Source organism: Alligator mississippiensis, chromosome 4, assembly GCF_030867095.1.
Source record: "Alligator mississippiensis isolate rAllMis1 chromosome 4, rAllMis1, whole genome shotgun sequence".
NCBI lineage: Eukaryota > Metazoa > Chordata > Crocodylia > Alligatoridae > Alligator > Alligator mississippiensis.
In genome coordinates, this window is record NC_081827.1 from 143756209 (window position 1) to 143774391 (window position 18183).

The following is an 18183-nucleotide window of genomic DNA, read 5'->3' on the forward strand; positions in this document are numbered from 1 at the left end:
AAGGAGAACAGAGATATATTTTTTTTCTAAGTGCCTGCCCTGCAAGCTGAGCCAGGCCTCTGAAAGCCAAGCTGTGTTTTAACCCTTCTCACACACCACCACTGAGGAACAGTGCTCTCAGTGACACTTTCACATGCCATTGCCTGCCACAAATGGGTATTGACCATTGGAACTTAGTACACAAGAAAGAGCAGACATCAACCCCAGGACCTGAGAGGTGGGGAGCAAATCAGCATTCCAAAGGAAAGCTTTACAGGTAGAATTCTCATTTGCACAACCCCAGCGTGGTGGAGTAAAGCTTGGTTTTCCTTAGTCCTGCGAAGAAAGGCTGAGATTTGTTACCGAGTGCTCAGGGAGGAATGTGTGATGGCCCTGCAAAACATGTAGCTGGACACACACAGGCATATGGTGTTATATGTAAGCATCTACAGTATATGTACCTGCCTTTGTATTGCATGCAGGGATAAGTGTGCACACAGTTACTGCTGTGCATGTCCAACTGTAAACATCTCTGCACATGTATTACCAGCTAACTATGTCAGTGTGCTGACACTGGACTTTCAAAAGCATGTGTGACTGCATTTGTGCATATAAGCCACCTTCTTGACTCTGTAACTATACACAAGCATCCATGTGTGGGTTTGTGTACCTATGGGTGTGAGACTGCTTGTACACATGCACCTCTGCACCCTATTATTCTGTTCTGAAACTTAGCATTCCATATGTAATGTGGAGCCCAAGGGAAGGCTTAGCAGAGACTGAAGTATGTGGTGACCCTTGATTTCCAGTCCCTTTGGTAATTTCAAGACTTTTCCCCATTGTGTGAACCTGAAGACACAGAATTATTTCCCCCCTTTTGGTCACAAAACGGCTCACGGGTGCTTTTCTGAAAATACACAATATCTGTAAGTTTATTTCTCAGTTTGGTATCAGGAAGGGGTGGGGGTAGTTCAGGCATGGGCTTTTCCCTCAGATATATATTCCCATAGGCGGTCCAGGGGCAGAGAGTCTTTAGTCCTTCACCAGCCGGTAGATGTGATGCTGAGCACCGTGATCACTAGTGGAGACCTCAAAAACGTACGCTATGCACAGCAAAGTCTCCTGAGTGTCCCTGTTCGTCACGACCTAGGCAGAAGAGGAGAAGCAGCTGAGAGAACAGTTTCTGTCTCAGTTTTCAACATTTCGACACTTTCAGAAAAGTACATCTGAACACGATCTAGAGGAGGAATGAAGAACTGCCGGAAAGATACTCCATAGCTTAGTTATCAAAACTGGGGAGGTGCCGCCTTACTGTTTTGTGGGATACCAATGCAGTGAAAGAAATAAGGAGCAGAGTACCCAGCACTACAGAGAACAGAAATGTCTCCGTTGTGCACTAGCTGTGAACAAGCCCTGTCTATACCAAGAGGGTCTGGGAGAGCAGGGAGTAGTCCTGTCTCCATGGAACCAGTAGGGACCATTGCTCCCACATTTGAGGAGGAGAGTGACAGTTCAAAAGCACAGAATCCCTGATCAAGAGAAATTGCTGAATTGGCCTTTCTGGCTTTCTGTAACCTCCATATCAGAGCCAACTCATCTCATAACCTGTCCAGCATGGTTGCATGGAAAAAGCACTCCTGCAATGGACTGCTCTAGCCAAAGAGGAACAGATTGTAGTCTCCTCTGTCTATTCAGGATGCATAGCCACTAGCTTTTGTTTGGTTCTGTTTTCTTCTGTCACCTTGTGGTTGGTTTCTGCAGCAGAGCTAACCTTTCCCTTCTCTCTGGGTGCAGAGGTGGGAACTGCCCAGCTCTAGGAGATAGACACCCCACAGGTTCCTTCCCTGGGGCTCAGGGAATTGAACTAAAGCAGCATGATAGCCTCAGAGGGCCAAGTTCAGTGGTGATGCATAAGGCAACGGATGCGTTATGTGATGCTAAATTTGAGTACGAGGCAAAGTTAGAGGGGGTCTAAGCTGGTGAAATAAACACGAGTGCTGGGAGAATTTACTTCGATTCATATTTTGGTCTTGGCAGCCAAAGGTTATGACCTTGGAACTTCAAGGGATCCTCCATGAGAGAAAGCCGGGAGGATGGAAAATTCTCAGCCTGTAACCCAGGGCATCCTATAGAGATGTGAATGGGACCTGAATGAAGTACAGCTCTGTGAGATGGGGGGGCAAGGAAGCAGCTCAGATTTCTTGGTATGGAAAGCCCCACTAGAAGCATTACAGTGAGATTTTATTTATTTATTTATTTATTTTTGTCTTCAATTTACAGTGGCCTGGGCCTGACTAGGGAATGAAGTTACCATCATGCATCTGTATGAATGATGGCATATGGACCTTGTCTCTCTTACTGCTGCCCCACCTCATTCCTCTGCTCATCTATAACATCCCCTGACATTTATACAGCCCCTTTCCTCCAAATGTGTTCCAAATCTGAGTGAATAAAGCCTGGCAATGGCCAGCAAGGTAGAGTACCACTAACCATGTTTTATAGCTTAGAGAACAAAGCTACAGAACAGCCAGGACTGATCTAAGCTAAAGGTGATTTACATCAGCAGTTTCAATCACCTTGCAGAAAGCCTCCATTTCAATCAACTTTTCATTTGTAGTTCACTTAGTTTCTAAAGAAAGCTGCCTTCTCATTGGTCGGTGCAAATGTTCAATCACATAGATTTATAGATAAACAGAGCCTTTATAACAGGTTTGCTACCTCTTGTTTTGACCAAAGAGAGTATGCTATAATTACGTACATCTCTTTAAGCACTTCTAGAGCTTCATGTTTCAATTTTTTTTTATTTCACTTCTTTTGATATGTTAAAAATATTGCTTGTTTACTATACCAGTGGAGCTCAAACTTTTAAGGCAGTAGGCTGGGTGCCTGAGATTCCCCCCACTTCTTTGGCCCCTGGAGGGGAGCAAGGAGAGAGATGGGAGGGAAGTGGCTGCCAATCTCAGAGGGAGGGGAGGGAGAGAGGAAGAGGACTTACCTCTGCTAAGCAGCACCTGCCATAGGGGAGCAAGGAGGGAGAAAGGGAGAGACAGAATAAGCAGCCCCTGCTGTAAAGGAGGGGAGAAGGAGAGAGCAGAGAAGGGATCAGTGGCAGGACAAGGATCAGTGACAAGCAGGGAAGGGAAGGGGATGCATCAGGATGAGGTGTTTGCTGCTGATCCCCTGTGCTGGATCCAGTCACTCTGGTTTATATGCTGTAGGCTGAGCACCACTGTACTAGATAATTAACTTTCTGCTTATATTTTGTGTCAAGTGGCTGCCCCAGGATAGAAACCAGAATTTAATCCTGAGCAGACGCATACATGCCTCTTGTAGAGGCAGAGGCCAGGTACCAGCACCTGTAATGACTTTGCTTGTCTCTTTTCCCAGTAGCATAGCCACTGGGTCCCCCATAAGCCTGAGCCTGTAACACAGTACATGATCTACTGTGTCATATTGATAAAGCCACACTTCTCAAGTTAGATGCTTTCCCCCCTGCTTCTTATCATAGAAATTAAGGGCTCGAAGGAACCTGGAAAGATCACTGAGTCCAACTCCCCTGCTCTAGGCAGGAATACTGTTGAGATCAAATGATCCTAGCAAGGTGTCTGTCCAGTCTCCTCTTGAAGACTTCCAAGGTTGGGGACCGCACCACCTCCTTGGGAAGTCTAGTCCAGATTCTGGTCACCCTTACCATAAAGAAGCTCTTTCTTACTTCCACCCTGGAACAATCCTCTAACTGTTTATGGCCATTGCTCCTTGTCCTCCCCTGGGCTGCCCTAGTGAACAGTTTTGCTCCCAGCTCCTGATATTCACCCCTTACATACTTCTAGACAGTCACCAAGTCCCCCCTCAGTCTGCTTTTCCCTTGGCTGAACAATCCCTGATCACTAAGTCTTTCCTCATAAGGTTTGTCCTCCAGGCTCTTAGTTATTCTTGTGGCCCTTTTCTAGACCCTTTCAAGATTCTCCGCATCTTTTTTTGAGTGCGGTGCCCAGAACTGGACACAGTACTCCAGCTGGGGTCTTACCAACGCCGAGTAGAGAGGAAGTATCACTTCCTTAGCCCTGTTTGCAATGCATCAGCTAATGCAACCCAGTATGCTATTAGTTCTTTTGACTACAGTGTCGCACTGGCGGCTCATGTTCATCCTGTGATCAGCCATAACCCCAAGGTCCCTTTTAGTCATTGTGCTGGCCAGGACATCTCCTCCTAACCTATATTCATGTTGCAGGTTGCTTCTCCCCAGATGAAGCACTCTACATTTTTCCTTATTGAACTGCCTCTAATTCTGCTCTGCCCACCTTTCCAGCTTGTCCAGGTATGCTTGGATTTGCATCCTATTCCTTAGCGTGACTGCTTTTCCTCATAACTTAGTATTGTCTGCAAACTTGGCCAGCATGCTTTCCACATCCTCATCTAAATCATTGATAAAGATGTTGAAAATGTCTTTATCTAGATTTGTACTTACAGGTCATGTGCTACTTGTTGACAGAGGCTCACAGATTCAGCATATTTACTTAAAAAGCTTTAAAGGGGCTATAAGCAATTCACCCCTTAACATATTTTTGTATTAAATTCAGATTTCATTTGAGAAAAAAAGCTTGTTATAATTTAACTAACTAACTAACTAGTCCTATTTAATACAAAACATCCAATTTCTCTGCAGAAAAAAAGTCCTGGCTGTTTATATCAGCCTTGCCATCAAGTAGAGAAACAACTTGCACAGGGTCTCCAAGGCCAAGCCTAGACCTCCTGATTCCTAGTTGTGTGCTTTAGCCACAACACCCTCTGATATAAGGCTAACGCTGGATTCCCTAGGCCCTTTGTAGAGGTGCAGCACACATGCACAGCTTGGGTGGAGGCAGTCTACAATGACTTTAAGCCATCTTTGCACTCTCCCAATCTAAGGGGGCCCCAGGGGCTGGAAAAGTTCCCAGTGTAATGTAGACAGCCCTGAAAGCATAAGTAACAGCAGCCTCAAGGTTTGCCCTGTGGGGTGTAGAGCTTCATAGAATCTCAGCAGTGCTGTGTGTCACAATCCACCCCTTCTGCTCCATGCCCCACCTGTACCTGAGCTGAAGGAACTATCCTTTAGCCGCAACAAAGATTTAGGTCCCCTTCATAATGCTCTGCTTCCTTCATCAACATGAATAAAGGTCAATAATAGAAGAATTACCCCCTTGCATTTTCCAATCACTTTACTACCACTGAGCTCCTTCTACCTGCCATAAAGGAGCCACTGAAGAGTGAGGATCCTCAACCTGACTCATGTTGGCACAAGCATGTTTTTCACTACAGCTTTGCCTTCTCCTTAGGCATAATGTATCTTCATGTCTGCCTCATCAACCTTCTTCCAAGCCATCTCTCCTTCCCCCTCTTTCCCCGGCCTCTCCAAATATTCAGCCACAGCTACCACTTCCATTTCATGGACAGCTCTGCAAAAGGCTCTGAGATGCAATTTACACATACAGCACTAAAGGCCCTGCTACACTTCCAAATTAAAACTGGATAAAAACCAGCTATAGAATTGTTACATGTTTTTAAGCACTAACTTTGTAGCTAGTTGGCTCTTATGGTGCTATAAATACTGTGCATGTTGGGCTGGTCTAAATTTATTGTGCAAGTAACCAGTTAATAGGGGTGCGCTGATAAAGATTTTCTTGGCCAATACCAATAGCCGATTATTAATCAGCCATATCGGCATACAGATCTGCTAGCTGATTTACAGAAATGCAGCCTGGCAGCTTGGAGAGCAGCACCCTGCAGGTAAGTCTGTGGAGGTGGGAAGTGCATGGGGGAAGGAAGGGGCATGTGGGAGGCAGATTGAGATCCCCATGGTGAGGGAAGGAGTGGGGCTAGGGCAGGCCCAGCTAGGACAGTGAATGGGACCCCAGGGCCAGGAGCAGGATGAAGCCATGGGCAGCTTGTCCAGGGGGTGCAGGGAGGTGGGGCAGCTCCCTGTCACTGTGCACACCCCCAGGGAAAGCATGGGGGCATGTGCCCCTCTGGAATTTATGCACAGGGTGGTGAGCTGCCCACTGGGCTCAGGCCCAGGAGCAGCACCAGCCTCTTCCTGGTGGGGGGGGAAGGGGGGGGCTGAGCAGGAGGAGGGCAGGTTCAGCTGCTGTTTGGCAGGCAGGGGATGTGCAGCCAGTGCGGGGCTCCTGAGGGAAAGGCAACAGAGCAGAGCCCTGGGCAGGAGCAGCACTAGGAAGTAGCTCAGGGGGCTATAGCCACTCCAAAATTCACCCTAGTCCCCCTGTAGCCACCCCTCCCAGTGCCACTGCTGCTGTCTGCCCCACTTCTGCCCACTCTGAGCCCACAGTGGGCAGCCTGCCTCCACCTTGTGCACATATCCGTGGGACACATACCCCCTATGCCTCCCCCAGGAGTGTGCACAGCAGCAGGGAACCACCCTTCCTCCCCAGCGCCCCCTAGACAAGGTGCCCATGGCTCCTTCTTGATCCCAGCCTCAGGGTCCCATTCACTGCCCTGACTGGGCAGCACCTGCCCCTGCCCCACTCCCTCTCTCACTGTGGGGACATAGATCTGTCCCCTGCACATTCCTTCTCTCCCCCATGCCTCTTCCCCCACAACAGGCTTACCTTCAGGGCACTTCTCTCCGAGCTTCTGGGCTGCATTCCTGGCTGTGTGCGTGCATGCAGCTGCACGCATGCAAATAGCATTTATCAGTGCCATTATTGGCTACACCACCAAAAAAAAAAGTCAATACCTCATAATTTTTATTTTTATTTTTATAGGTACTGATCTGATATGTGACCAATATATTGGTGCACCTATACTAGTTAATTGTGTGATATAAGTACTTTGCACTTGCAGCTGGTCTTCCTTTCCACATGTGGCTGGTCTAAATTTATTGTGCAATTAACTAGTTAACTGTGTAATATATGTAATATGTAGCAGGAGCTTAAATGATACTAACTCTGGGGTGGTATGTGGACATCTTTGTCTCATCCATGGCTTAAACATTTCAGGGACCTGTAATGGGGCTCCTACCCCATTACTGAAGAGGAAAGAGTCAGGGTTGCAACCAGCTGGCTCCAGGTCCTGGGAGGGACTAGCAGGGATGGAGAGCCCTTTAAGATGGTTGCTTGCCCCAGATGCAGACAGTGTATTCAGGCCGTGACTCAGACCTGGGGCAGAAGTGGTGGATCAGGTGACCGAGAGAGGGGTGCAGGTTTTGGGAGAGGGGACTGCAGGCTTCCTAAGGCCAGGACCACAGCTGTGAAGAGGGGCTGAGTCTGACCTGCCAGAGCAGAGGAACCCGTGTGCGTGCGTGGGGGGGGGGGGGGGGAAGAGAGAGAGAAAATGGGATTTGGTCTGTATGGCCAGACCCCATGAAGGCTGAGAGGAAGCCTCAGCAGTACCAGACATTAAAGTCATGTTCCTTTTGTTATATGCTTAAATCATCATCCCTGTGGTGACAGACCCAGGCTGGGGGCAAATTTTGGATTTGACAGGAGTCAGCTTACACCTGAGTTAAGTTTAAATTGGAGGACAGAGTAGTTGTGAGGGGAGCTTGGAGGCTGCAGGTAGTGCCTCAGGGTGCATTGCTATCATTGCTGGAGAACCTGAGTCTGCACAAATAGACTGTGGGTATGGGCCCAGGCTCCAGAAGGGGGGGAAGCAGAAGGAGGGCCCCAAAGATTGAGGACACAAGCCCAGAGCCTGCAAGGACAAGGCTGGAGCCTAGGGTCCTGGAACAGTGGACCATGGGTGGAGGAACCTTAGTCATAGTTAAGTGGGCCAAGGCCAGGGGTCTAAAGCTCAGACAAGAATCTAAGACAGGGGTGGACAATTATTTTGGGTGAAGGGCCGTTTTAATGAGTTTTTTGGCAAGCTGTGGAGGGCCAAAGTGCCCTGCCTCCTGGTCGCCATCTTGGGGCCTAACATTCTGCCCCCAACCCCTAGTTGCTGCCACCGGAAGTCCCTCCCCTCACCCCAGATGTGCTCCATTTGGGAAGGGGGTTTCCCATCTTGGAACTGGAAAAAAAACAAATTATATACTAAAACTCGAACATCCACAATAACACATTTTAATTTTATTTAAAAACATATTTTTGTCCTGATTTGTGTGTATTTGTATGGTGTATGTAGAGGTGGTTGTGTAATAGCTCAAAATGAAGTCTTACTCTTGTATATTGTGGGGGTGTGAGTAGGTGTGGGGGCTAAGTGGGGTATGGAGTTTGTCTTTGCTGCTGTCACTGCCACTGCTAGGCTGCCCCATAAGGCAGCAGTGGCAGCGCAGAGGAGCCACAGGGCAGCCCAGCATGGGCTCTGGGCAGGTGCAACAGGGAGCACTGGGCAGGGTTGAGGGGGAAGGGCTGCTTTTCCCCTCTGCACTGAGCAAGAGTTTCTGCCCAGACAGTGCTGCTGCTGTTTAGCATGAGCAGGCGAATCCAGAGCAGGCCCGGGGCATGCTGGGTTAGGGCTGTGGCATGGGTCCCCACTGGTACCATGGGGCTGGGCCAGCGGCGATGGCAGATGGAAGAAGCTGCAGCCACCTGGTCTGCCTAGAAAGGCAGTCCAGCCACAGAGCCGCCCTAGCCCTGTTGCATGACCTGGGGGCAGCAGGATGTGCCACAGCCAGAGTGTGACTGGACCAGGCGGGACCGAGGGACCCACCACAGGCCACATAAAGCCTCTCTGGCAGGCCAGATCAGTCTCACGGGCTGTATTTGGCCACTCCTGAAGTAAATCCCTTGACCTTTAGGGGCAGCCTCCCAGTGCAACTAAAACATCAAAGCATAACAGGCGAAGTGGTGGGGTGGACCCCCTCAGGGGTCCAAATGGGCAAGAGAAGGGGAGGATCCAGGCAGCTACTAGGGGGGTTGAAAAGATCCAGCCCCTCCCCCTCTGGGCTTCAACGTACTACAGCACCAGTAAACAGCAATTCAGTGGCCCACCTGTAAAATAGTGAAGTTCTCCAGCACGCTGTTCATCATGTATTTCTCTGGAAGATGTTTGAGTTTGTGGATGAAATTAATCATGTACTCGCAGAGCGGGGAGCGGTGGATGCGATAGGAATAGTGTCCATTCTCATAGCGGGCATACTCCGTCTGCAGGGTAAAACAGAAGAGATGCTTGAAAGATTACAATTCTTCATTAACATGACTAATAATTAGTAACAGCAGAGTTGCCCATTTGCATTTTCCAATTGCTTTACTGCCACTGAGCTCGTGAATCATTTAAAAAAATAATCCACTCTGGGAAGTTCTAGAAGAGCTTCTTTAATGTCCCCAGCTGTAATTATTTAGTGAGAGTGTGAAACGTCTCTCTACACTAGTAGTAACCAAAGTTTGCTGTGTAACAGCACCTGTCATCTGAGGGCTTCAAGGTGCTTTCCAGATAATAACTAACTATGCCTCCCCACACCTTTGTGAAAGAGGCCAATATCACTGTCTCCATTTTACAGGTGGGAAAACTGAAGCACTTACCACTTGAGTGACTTTCCTGATATGACACAAGGAAATAATGGTATATCTGGGAATATGCACCTCACATCCCAGCCCAATCCTTGCCTCTCCCACACCTCACTGTTGCATGCTGCTCTGCGAGTATGGAACTTTTGGGGTACTCGCTCTTTATTTTCACATGTTAACCTGTACACATTTAGACACCCCCTCCCCCCCCCCCCGCCTTGCTGAAGCACCAGGGAATTTTTGTCACTTTCCCTTTTGAGTCCCAGGAGGCTTCTAGCCACTTCAAGCCCATGAACAGTAAAATCGCCCTCAGCCACAGGGACCTGCTTTGTCCTTCAGCTAACATTTAAAGCAGAATTATGGGGGAAAAGCAGCTCTTACCACATCTTTAAAAAGACATATTGTTCCCCTTTTCTGAGCTTGCTGTTCTGTGGGAGTAGTAAGGATGGAAGTTCCTGTCTAAACACACTGCTGAATGTATGGCACTATCTGGCAGGTCACATTCAAAAGGTTTGTCTTCAATAAACCCCAGGAATAAAGATTTCGTAGACATTAGGGCTGGAGGGGACCTTGCAAGATCATCAGGTCCAGCCCCCTGCCCAAGGGGCAGGAAGTCAGCTGGGGGTCAGATCACCCCAGCAAGATAAGCATGCAAGTGTTTCTTAAAAGGTATCCAGAGTAGTTGCTTGCACCACTTCTGGGGGAAGTCTGTTCCAGACTCTGAAGACTCAGACGGTAAGGAAGTTTTTCTTTATATCCAGTCTAAAATGATCTTCCAGCAGTTTGTGACCATTAGACCTCGTCTTCCCTTGGGGTGCCCAGGTGAACAGACATTCTCCCAGTTCCTGAGACACACCCTGTATATACTTATAGGCTGCCACCAAGTCACCCCTGAACCTTTGCTTCTCCAGCACAAAAACAATGTTGTGCTCTCTGCTGTTCAAAACTGCCTTGGAAGTCACCTAAGCATAAAGCAGACTTAGTGCTTCTAGACCTGTGCAGTTAAAACCTCCCAAGTCAGGCCACTGTCACGGTTTATGGGCCTAAAAATCATGTGTTTAGAGGAGGAGAATAGTAGTATGCATGAGAATCTTCCCATTTACCTCATGGTTTCTGAGCCTGGATAGGTTGGAGTATGTCAGGTTTTCTCTGCACCAATGAGAACTAGAAACTTATAAAACACCAAGAGCTAAGGTCCACATCATCACATGGCCCCAAGAGCTGGTGTTTTAAGTGAATAGCAACTACTGCAAAGACCTGGAATGAATTCATGTGAGATCACTGTGCTGTGGGCTGGATCAGGCCCATCCTTGACCATCTGATACCACAGCACTAGACCACTGTTTCCTGACTGTCAAAACTCTTCCTTTCCATCACCTTGATGAAGGCCAGTGGCTACAGCCTGCCATCAGATTCATGCAAGTGGGATTTGTGAGAAGCTGAGCAGTAGGCAGAACATGACCCCAGAGTGCTCTGCATTCAGTTCTCAGCTGCTTCTGGCACCTACCTCCACTTTCTCTACCACCTGCTTTCCGAAGGAGCACACTTTAGTGGAGCAGGTAATGATCATATTTTCTGGGCTCTCATATTGGCTGGAAACACCATAGAAAGATCTGGATTCATCTTCAATGTTGGTGTTCAAATCAGCCTGCAGCCAAAACAATAATAATAATAAGATTAGAACAGTAGACTATTAACACACAGAACATTTCTTTCGGAGCATGAGCAGCAACCACCAAAGGGGTGTCCTTGAACCCATGAGTTTGGGGTAGTAGAGTGGGTAAGTAGCTGAAGTGAAGGCTATATAGGGAGAAAATGTTAGTTTAGCATATACACCTGAAAGAGGTCACTTTGGGGCTGGGGTTTGTGTGTGCACCTGGTAGATGAGGCTTTATAAAGGTATGATGAAGCTGTTTGCTGCTTTATCTGATAGGGGGAGTGCCTGGGGTGAACAGGAAGGCCTTTCTGTTAGCCACACAGCTGCCTGCCAGGGTGGGTTGCCTCAGTGAGGAGGAAGGTCAAGGGTTTAAGACTCATAATAAAGCATTCTGCTGGGGAGGACGGGGAAAGAGAGGAAGAAGGCAGTGCTTAGATACCGTAGTATGGGGCCCAGTCTAAGAACCCAGACAGAGAGAGGAATGTTCCGAAAGACCCGAATCACTGGTCATGGTTGATCAAGCCCAGTTCCACACCACGTTTTCAAAGTAGGCTGCCTAATTTTCTGAGTTTGGTATGCAAGCACACATTAAAGTACTGAAAACAGACCCTTTCCTTGTTTAAACCAGGCTCTCGATGCTAAAAATGTGGCCCTCTCTTTTCCACCAGAGGTCGCCCTATCCTCATATATCTTGAGCAGAGCAAGGAAAAGTTTCCCCATGCTTTGAAAAAAAACAAAGTATTAGAAAAAGACACTTGGCTTATTCCCTTTAATGCAAAAAGCAGACCAAGGAAGTCGAGTTCTTGATGTAAGCAGGTGCTAATTCACCAGACATGGAGCAGTGTTACTTTTCTTCCAGTTCTTATGGGCTTGTTTGATCTGATTTACCTCCCCCTGTAAAAGGGAAACAGGAAATTCTGCTTCCCGTACAGCTGACTCTATACCCCGGTCTGTAGCACAATGAGGACCAAGTTGCTACCATTAAATATCCATTTAGCATGGCTTCCCTGACCAGCACTGAGCAGAGATTTTTATCCAAATTCCTGGTTTGCAAGTATATCTAGCTGTGCAGGGGCTCACTGCTCAGAGCAGCTACCAGGTGGTTTTGAAAAGAAAAGAAAATCATTCTTCCTATCAGTTAATGAAGATGGGACTGCAGGGTGGAATATGACTTAGTATTGTAGCGCAGACAAAAGGATACGGAGTCAAGGAGTCCCAACTGCGTAACAGCAGGAAGCACTGGCCGTTCTAGTTGATCTGGAAGCTAGAGACCCAGCAGGAACAAGCTGTTCTCTTTGCATATCCAACAGCCTCATTATAAAATTCTCTCCCTTCATCACATACAAGTCCTGCTTCTCCCCTACCATGAGAGATTACAGGCATTTTTCTCTGAAGCCTCTGGCAGGACACGGTAGTAGTGTCTCTTGTCACCTTTCCTGGGGTGTTAAGCATTTAGCTTTTGAATCAGTAGCTTGTGAGAGTGAGCTGGCTGGGTCAGTCAGGAACTCTGCTAATAGGCAAGTGACCAACAGCTCCCATCCAATGCTGGAGTCATCACCCCAGAAAAATTCATCTCTTTGCCAGCAGCAATACTAACAACATTAGCAGGAAAGGCAACCATATAAAAATGTACAGTGTTGCGATTCAATCTAATTTCCCTGGCTGTTAACTAGCTGCTTCAGGCACACAGAGGGCAAGGAGCAGGAGAAGGAAATACAATAAACTTTATCACCATTTATTTTACAAGTCCAATTCCATTTCCCACTTGGCATTTCATCTCCATCCCTTAAAGTCTGCTGTTCCTCTCTGCCTTTGCACAGGCAAATAACATGCTGTATGCAATGGTCATGTGAGGATTTCTGCCTTGAGCAAAACCATTGAACTCTATTAGAGAAAGGATGCCACTTAAAAGCTGAGCCAATAAGCCAATGAAATCCAAATCACCACCAGTGACCCAGGGCATAAGCTCTGGGGACCACAGAAAAGACAGGTATAAGTTAGGCTTGCCTGACAGTGGCCAAACGAAATAGTCTCATTTCATACAGCTTTTACCAAAACTCTAGACAAATGTAGCATCTTTAAATAGTTATTCATACTTATATGTGGAACATATTTGCATTTCATTGTTAGAATGGGCCATCTTTTTCTTTTTCACTCTCTGAGGACTTCATATTTTATGGGAGGCAGCACTGCATCTCCAAGGTATAGGGCAGATCTTCAGCAAAGGATTTTACCTCCACTGGCTTCAGTAGAGTTAAGCCAATTTATACTAGTGGAGGATTTGCCCCCACATGTTTTAATGTGCATCTACACTCATTCAAGAGGACACACTTCCCATGGGAAAACCAAGGTTATGATGCTGAAGTGCAATTTCTTATTGTGATGTCTCACCAGTTGTTTCTAAGTGTAAATCCACACTGCAACTGAGAGGGGTGTAGCACAGGTAGACACACCTGTAGCACAGTAGCACAGGTAGACACACCTGAGCTAAATTTTATCTAGTTCACTTAGGAAATAATAGCAATGAAGACATGGCATGGGCTGGCATCCAAATCGTGTGTCCAGGGCTCCAGCAGACTTGTCCAACCTATGCAAAAGCTATTGTTACCCATGCTAGCAAGATTAAGTTATTCCTATTCAACCTACAGGAGTATCTCTGTCTGGTGCAGACATATCCTCAGAGAGCAACACCTGTAGTAGTGCTCTAGTGAAAGGAGTTCAGTGTTGTTTTTTAAGAATGACTGTTATCCATCTATGTAGCTAATCTATATTGTACATCTGTATTGTACATCTGATCCATCCTCAAAATGTCTTAATATAGACAGACCATTTATTGTTCCAAACGCTTCATGTACTATGCTTACTTTGGAATAAAGCCCAGCTGTTTTTTTCATGAACAAGAACATGTACACATATTATGACCCCAATGCTCAAAGTCTTCGTGACTTTACAAAAGAGTGCTCCCACTGAGCAGGGAGAACAAAGGCACAGGCCCTGTGTGTGTGCTGCTTGAAGCTGGCGTTGATGGTGGCTCTGCAACACACAGGAGGGAACCGGCAACGTTCAGAAATAAAATGCAAAACTAGATGATTCCAATAAGTTCTCCTTTACAAAATTAAGAAGCATGTTGTCCAGAAACTACAAGGGAAAATTCTATTAACAGCTATTGCAATTCATATGGAAAACAAATTCAATCATTAAGAAGTGAAGCAAAAGGTTTGTAGCCTAATCTGAGTGCAGTGTTCAACAGTCTTAACAGAGAGGTCACTACAGATGCCTCCATAATTTGGCAACTCTCCTACTAAAAGATCAGGGGTCAGAATTTCACACCTAGTTAATCACTATTAAACTATTTGGCACCAGGAAAATTTATGTTAATACTGTTCCAATTAAGCAGTCATTATCATTCATTGACATTAAGCCAAATCACTTTCCTGGGAGTCATCCTAATATACCATGTCCCAACAAATTAACAGAATGTGAGTTAATGATGTTTTATGTTTATACAGCATCTCTCATTCAACGCACTTTCCATGTCATGGCTGGGGTTTTCAAGCATGCCTTAGGGAGGGAGGCACCCAACTCCTATCTGAAGCCAAAGAGGGTTGGGCACCTCTTTGAAAATCCCTGCCTATAAACACAGAGCACACCATGGAATTTCAGCAACTTCTAGGATGGGAAACAACAGCCAACTTGGAGAAAGTGTTGAACAGGATAGTGAGGGAAGGAAAGAAATACTGGAGAATGACAAGAAGATGAAACTCTACCACATGCCATGGCTCTTGAACAGCCAGAAAGATCCTCAGGCCTTAAGATAAGTTCTGAAAACACTTTTTTTTCTGAACAGTTAGCTTGACCACAGGTTATATATAGGCTCAATGCAGAAATTACTAGTGAAGTTCTGAGGGCCTGTGTTATACAGTTCTTAAAACACAATGATACAACCCTTGGGAAACAGCAGTGGATTCAGTCTCTTTGCTTTGAGGAGAATACCTCAGAGCAGTGTGAATCAGAGTCTCTGGGAACAGTAAAGATTTCAAATCTGATATAATGATTTGAACTGCTGCCACAGCACCCCACACATGACAGTCTTCCCTTGGCACCTAAGCCAGCAAAGTCTCCCTGTCAGCATGGCTGCCCTGCTGCCCCTGGGGGTTTCCTCTCTCATTTTAATTTTCAAGCAGTTTCCTTCTGTATGGAAAAGCCTTATGCCAACCAGCACCTCCCTTCCCCTCTGCCCTCCCTTCCTTTCTACCCCTGCTTGCCCATCACATGGATCTCCCATCCCAAGCCCTATATCAGGCCTAGGGGAGAGATTTGTTTCATGATATGTAGCGCTTTCCGTCCTCTAAACTGCAGGGAATTATACTAATTAGTACTTAGAGCTAATTTATTTCACAGCAATTTAGTTGATAAGTATTAATATCCTCACTTTACTGAGGGGAAGGAGGCAGGCAGGAATGAGGAGAGGCTGGCTCACGACTGTGCTGCAAAGGAACATCAGATCTGGTGCCCTGGCTTCCTGTTCTTTACTCAAGGTACTATTCCTTGTGCTTAAGTAAGAGTTGAGAGCTTCTTGGGCTGAGATCATCCAAGGGGAAGAAAATGGGAGTGAGGTGCCTAAATAACTTTAAGGACCCAGGCCTCAGAGTCTGCTAGCTCATTTGAAAAAGGCAGCTAATACGCAACTTTATATATCATCCTAGCAAAGACTTGGGTTCTTCTTGTGAGCTGTGGCTTTCAGGCTTGGACTCTCATTCAACCTCTGCAGTCCAAGGTGGCAAAGACCTGCCCAAAAGGACAAGTCTCTGCTCTTATCTCCCAACTGAGTATGTTTGACACGGGAGGGCTGGCATCCCTATTTTGTCCAGCTTGGAGACAGAGTCAACATGTCTCTGCTACCTGAGGAGGAGTTGGCCTCTGAGTCAGGTGTCAGAACCTTCTGGGGCCGCGGGTCTCAACCTTTTTAGACTCAACCCACCCTCAGAAAGAGCTGGCTTAGTTTTCACTTGTTTTCTGACTACAGAAAAAATAAAGCAATTCTTCTGTTGCAAAGAACTTCAAAACACCACATCAGGTCAGAATGTTTTTAACACCATGGATTCCTATTTGAAATCTCTGGGTTTATCTTGTGAATCATGGTTGACACCTAACAGTGCTAATATTGTGTGACAAACCACAACACCCTTGAAATGTTCTCAAGGAACCCAGCATACCATTGCATCCTCCTGACTGAGAATTGTTGCTCTCTCTCAAGGCTAGGAATATGACTTTGAAGAGGACCCAAGGCTCAGCAAGGAGCTGATGCAGAACATGGAGCCCTAGCATGATAGCCTACCACTGACCCATCCCACGTAGAAAGCATGTGGCTGTGTGCCATATCAGTTGCAGCCCCCAGCTGATCTTCAATGTAAGTCCCAGGCCAAACTATGGTCAAGCCTGGAGAGCAGGAAACTTGGCTTATCGCAGCCATATTAGAGAGGGGAAGGAGTTTCTTGGCTTGCTGTAGAGGGCAAAGATGAGTCCAGTGAGATCACAAGCCTGGGTCACTTTGACAATCAGAGGACAAATATGCAAGTACCTCAGCACTCTTCCCTCTGCCAACAAACTATTTCTATGCTTCCAGATGCTCAGGGAAAGCAGCCTGGTTGAAGAAGGTGCCATTTCTTATGCAACACCAAAAGTACTTTTGCTGAGATTCCTTAGCATAGGGAAAATTCACTGTGTCCTGTCAGATGATCTCTCAGGAAAAAGGTGCTAATGCCATAACAATCTCCACTCCTAATGGCTGCCTCAGTAGAAGAGCCAAGGACAGAATGGATGTGGAGACTAGATTACTGTCTTTTCCCCTCAAGGCAGTTTCTGCCAGATCAGGGATTAAGGCATGCTTGTAGGTGAGCAGTCAGCCCGGCCGCTGCTGATTCCATATTGGTTCTGTGGATAAATGGCTAATTGCAGTCTCCTGCCCTTGCCTGCAGGCTCTTTTTTAAGTATCCAATTCATTTAATGGAAAGAAAGCACTGAATGATTCAATTGGGCCCTAAAGCTTTTCTGTTGCTGAGGTGAAAAGATTATTACATGTATTCATCATCAGCTCAGGAGAAGCCGCCTGGGCAATTCCCCAGATCCACCTAGCTTGGAACCATACAGCTCTGTGCACTGGTAATTAACCTGTGGGTGGCAGCAAGGGGACACCTTGGCAGATGGCTGGTTGGACAGTATTGGGCTTTAGCTGCCCACCTCAAATTCCACACTGCTCTCTCATTTCATTCCACGTCCCACCCATATGAACCCATCCCCAGACCTACACAACAAGCTTCAAGACACGAGTACTCCATTCCAGTGGCACGCAAAGCCCTGAGAACCCCCTCTCCACAGGCTATTAATAAACCTGCATGTAGGAGGAGGTTCATTGGGAGAGCCGAGGAACAGGTGCGAGGGCTAAAGTTACGCTGGAACAGAGAAGGGCTGCGGCTGCTCATGTGTTGAGAGGCTAGTGTCATGTTCATTGTCGTGTACTGGAATGCATTCCCAGCACGGAGAAATGTCACAGGATTTTCCTCCACAATTGGTCAATTCAAGTCCAAGAGTTGGCTCACTGGACCTCAGTCTCCCACAACCAAACTCACCAAAAGGGCATTGCTGGCACTGGCCACATTTTAAAACAAATACACTATTTTTTAAACAAGCACTTCTCCTAGTGAATGCACCTGGACATCTCTCTATCACTATGCTCAGCCATCACTACCAATGACCAAAATTCCCATACTTGGGTATTTAAAATTAGGCATCTAGTCCACAAGAGATCTTCTGGCAAGCTCTTTAGGCAAGTACTTTGGTTTCGACCAGGGGACCCAGGTCCTTGTCTGAGATTCCAGGGTACTCGTACAATGCAATATAGATAAATAATCATAATCTGGAATTTTATTTTCACAGGTGGTATCCATCTGGAACTACAATTTAAATTTAGCACCTCTGAAAAGCAAGCTACGTATGCACATGCCTAAATATGGCTTTAATTGTTTAATGTCAGGCACTCAGCTGGAAAGTCTGTGTTGATATCTTGCTTCTAGATAGCACTTTTCAATCCAAACTACGTAATGG

General features: G+C 46.6%; 1 protein-coding gene across 1 annotated transcript in view; it reads right to left on the reverse strand.

Annotated features, from left to right (window-relative positions):
- Window positions 1-882: 882 nt before the first annotated feature.
- Window positions 883-18183, reverse strand: part of TEAD4 (TEA domain transcription factor 4) — a 63487-nt gene continuing 46186 nt past the window's right edge. Inside the window, exons 9-11 of the mRNA XM_019482133.2 lie at window positions 10930-11070; window positions 8907-9059; window positions 883-1125 (exon numbers count right to left, since the gene is read on the reverse strand). Of these exons, the coding sequence (XP_019337678.1) occupies window positions 1012-1125; window positions 8907-9059; window positions 10930-11070 (408 nt within the window). The 3' untranslated portion in view covers window positions 883-1011. The remainder of the gene's footprint in view (window positions 1126-8906; window positions 9060-10929; window positions 11071-18183) is intronic.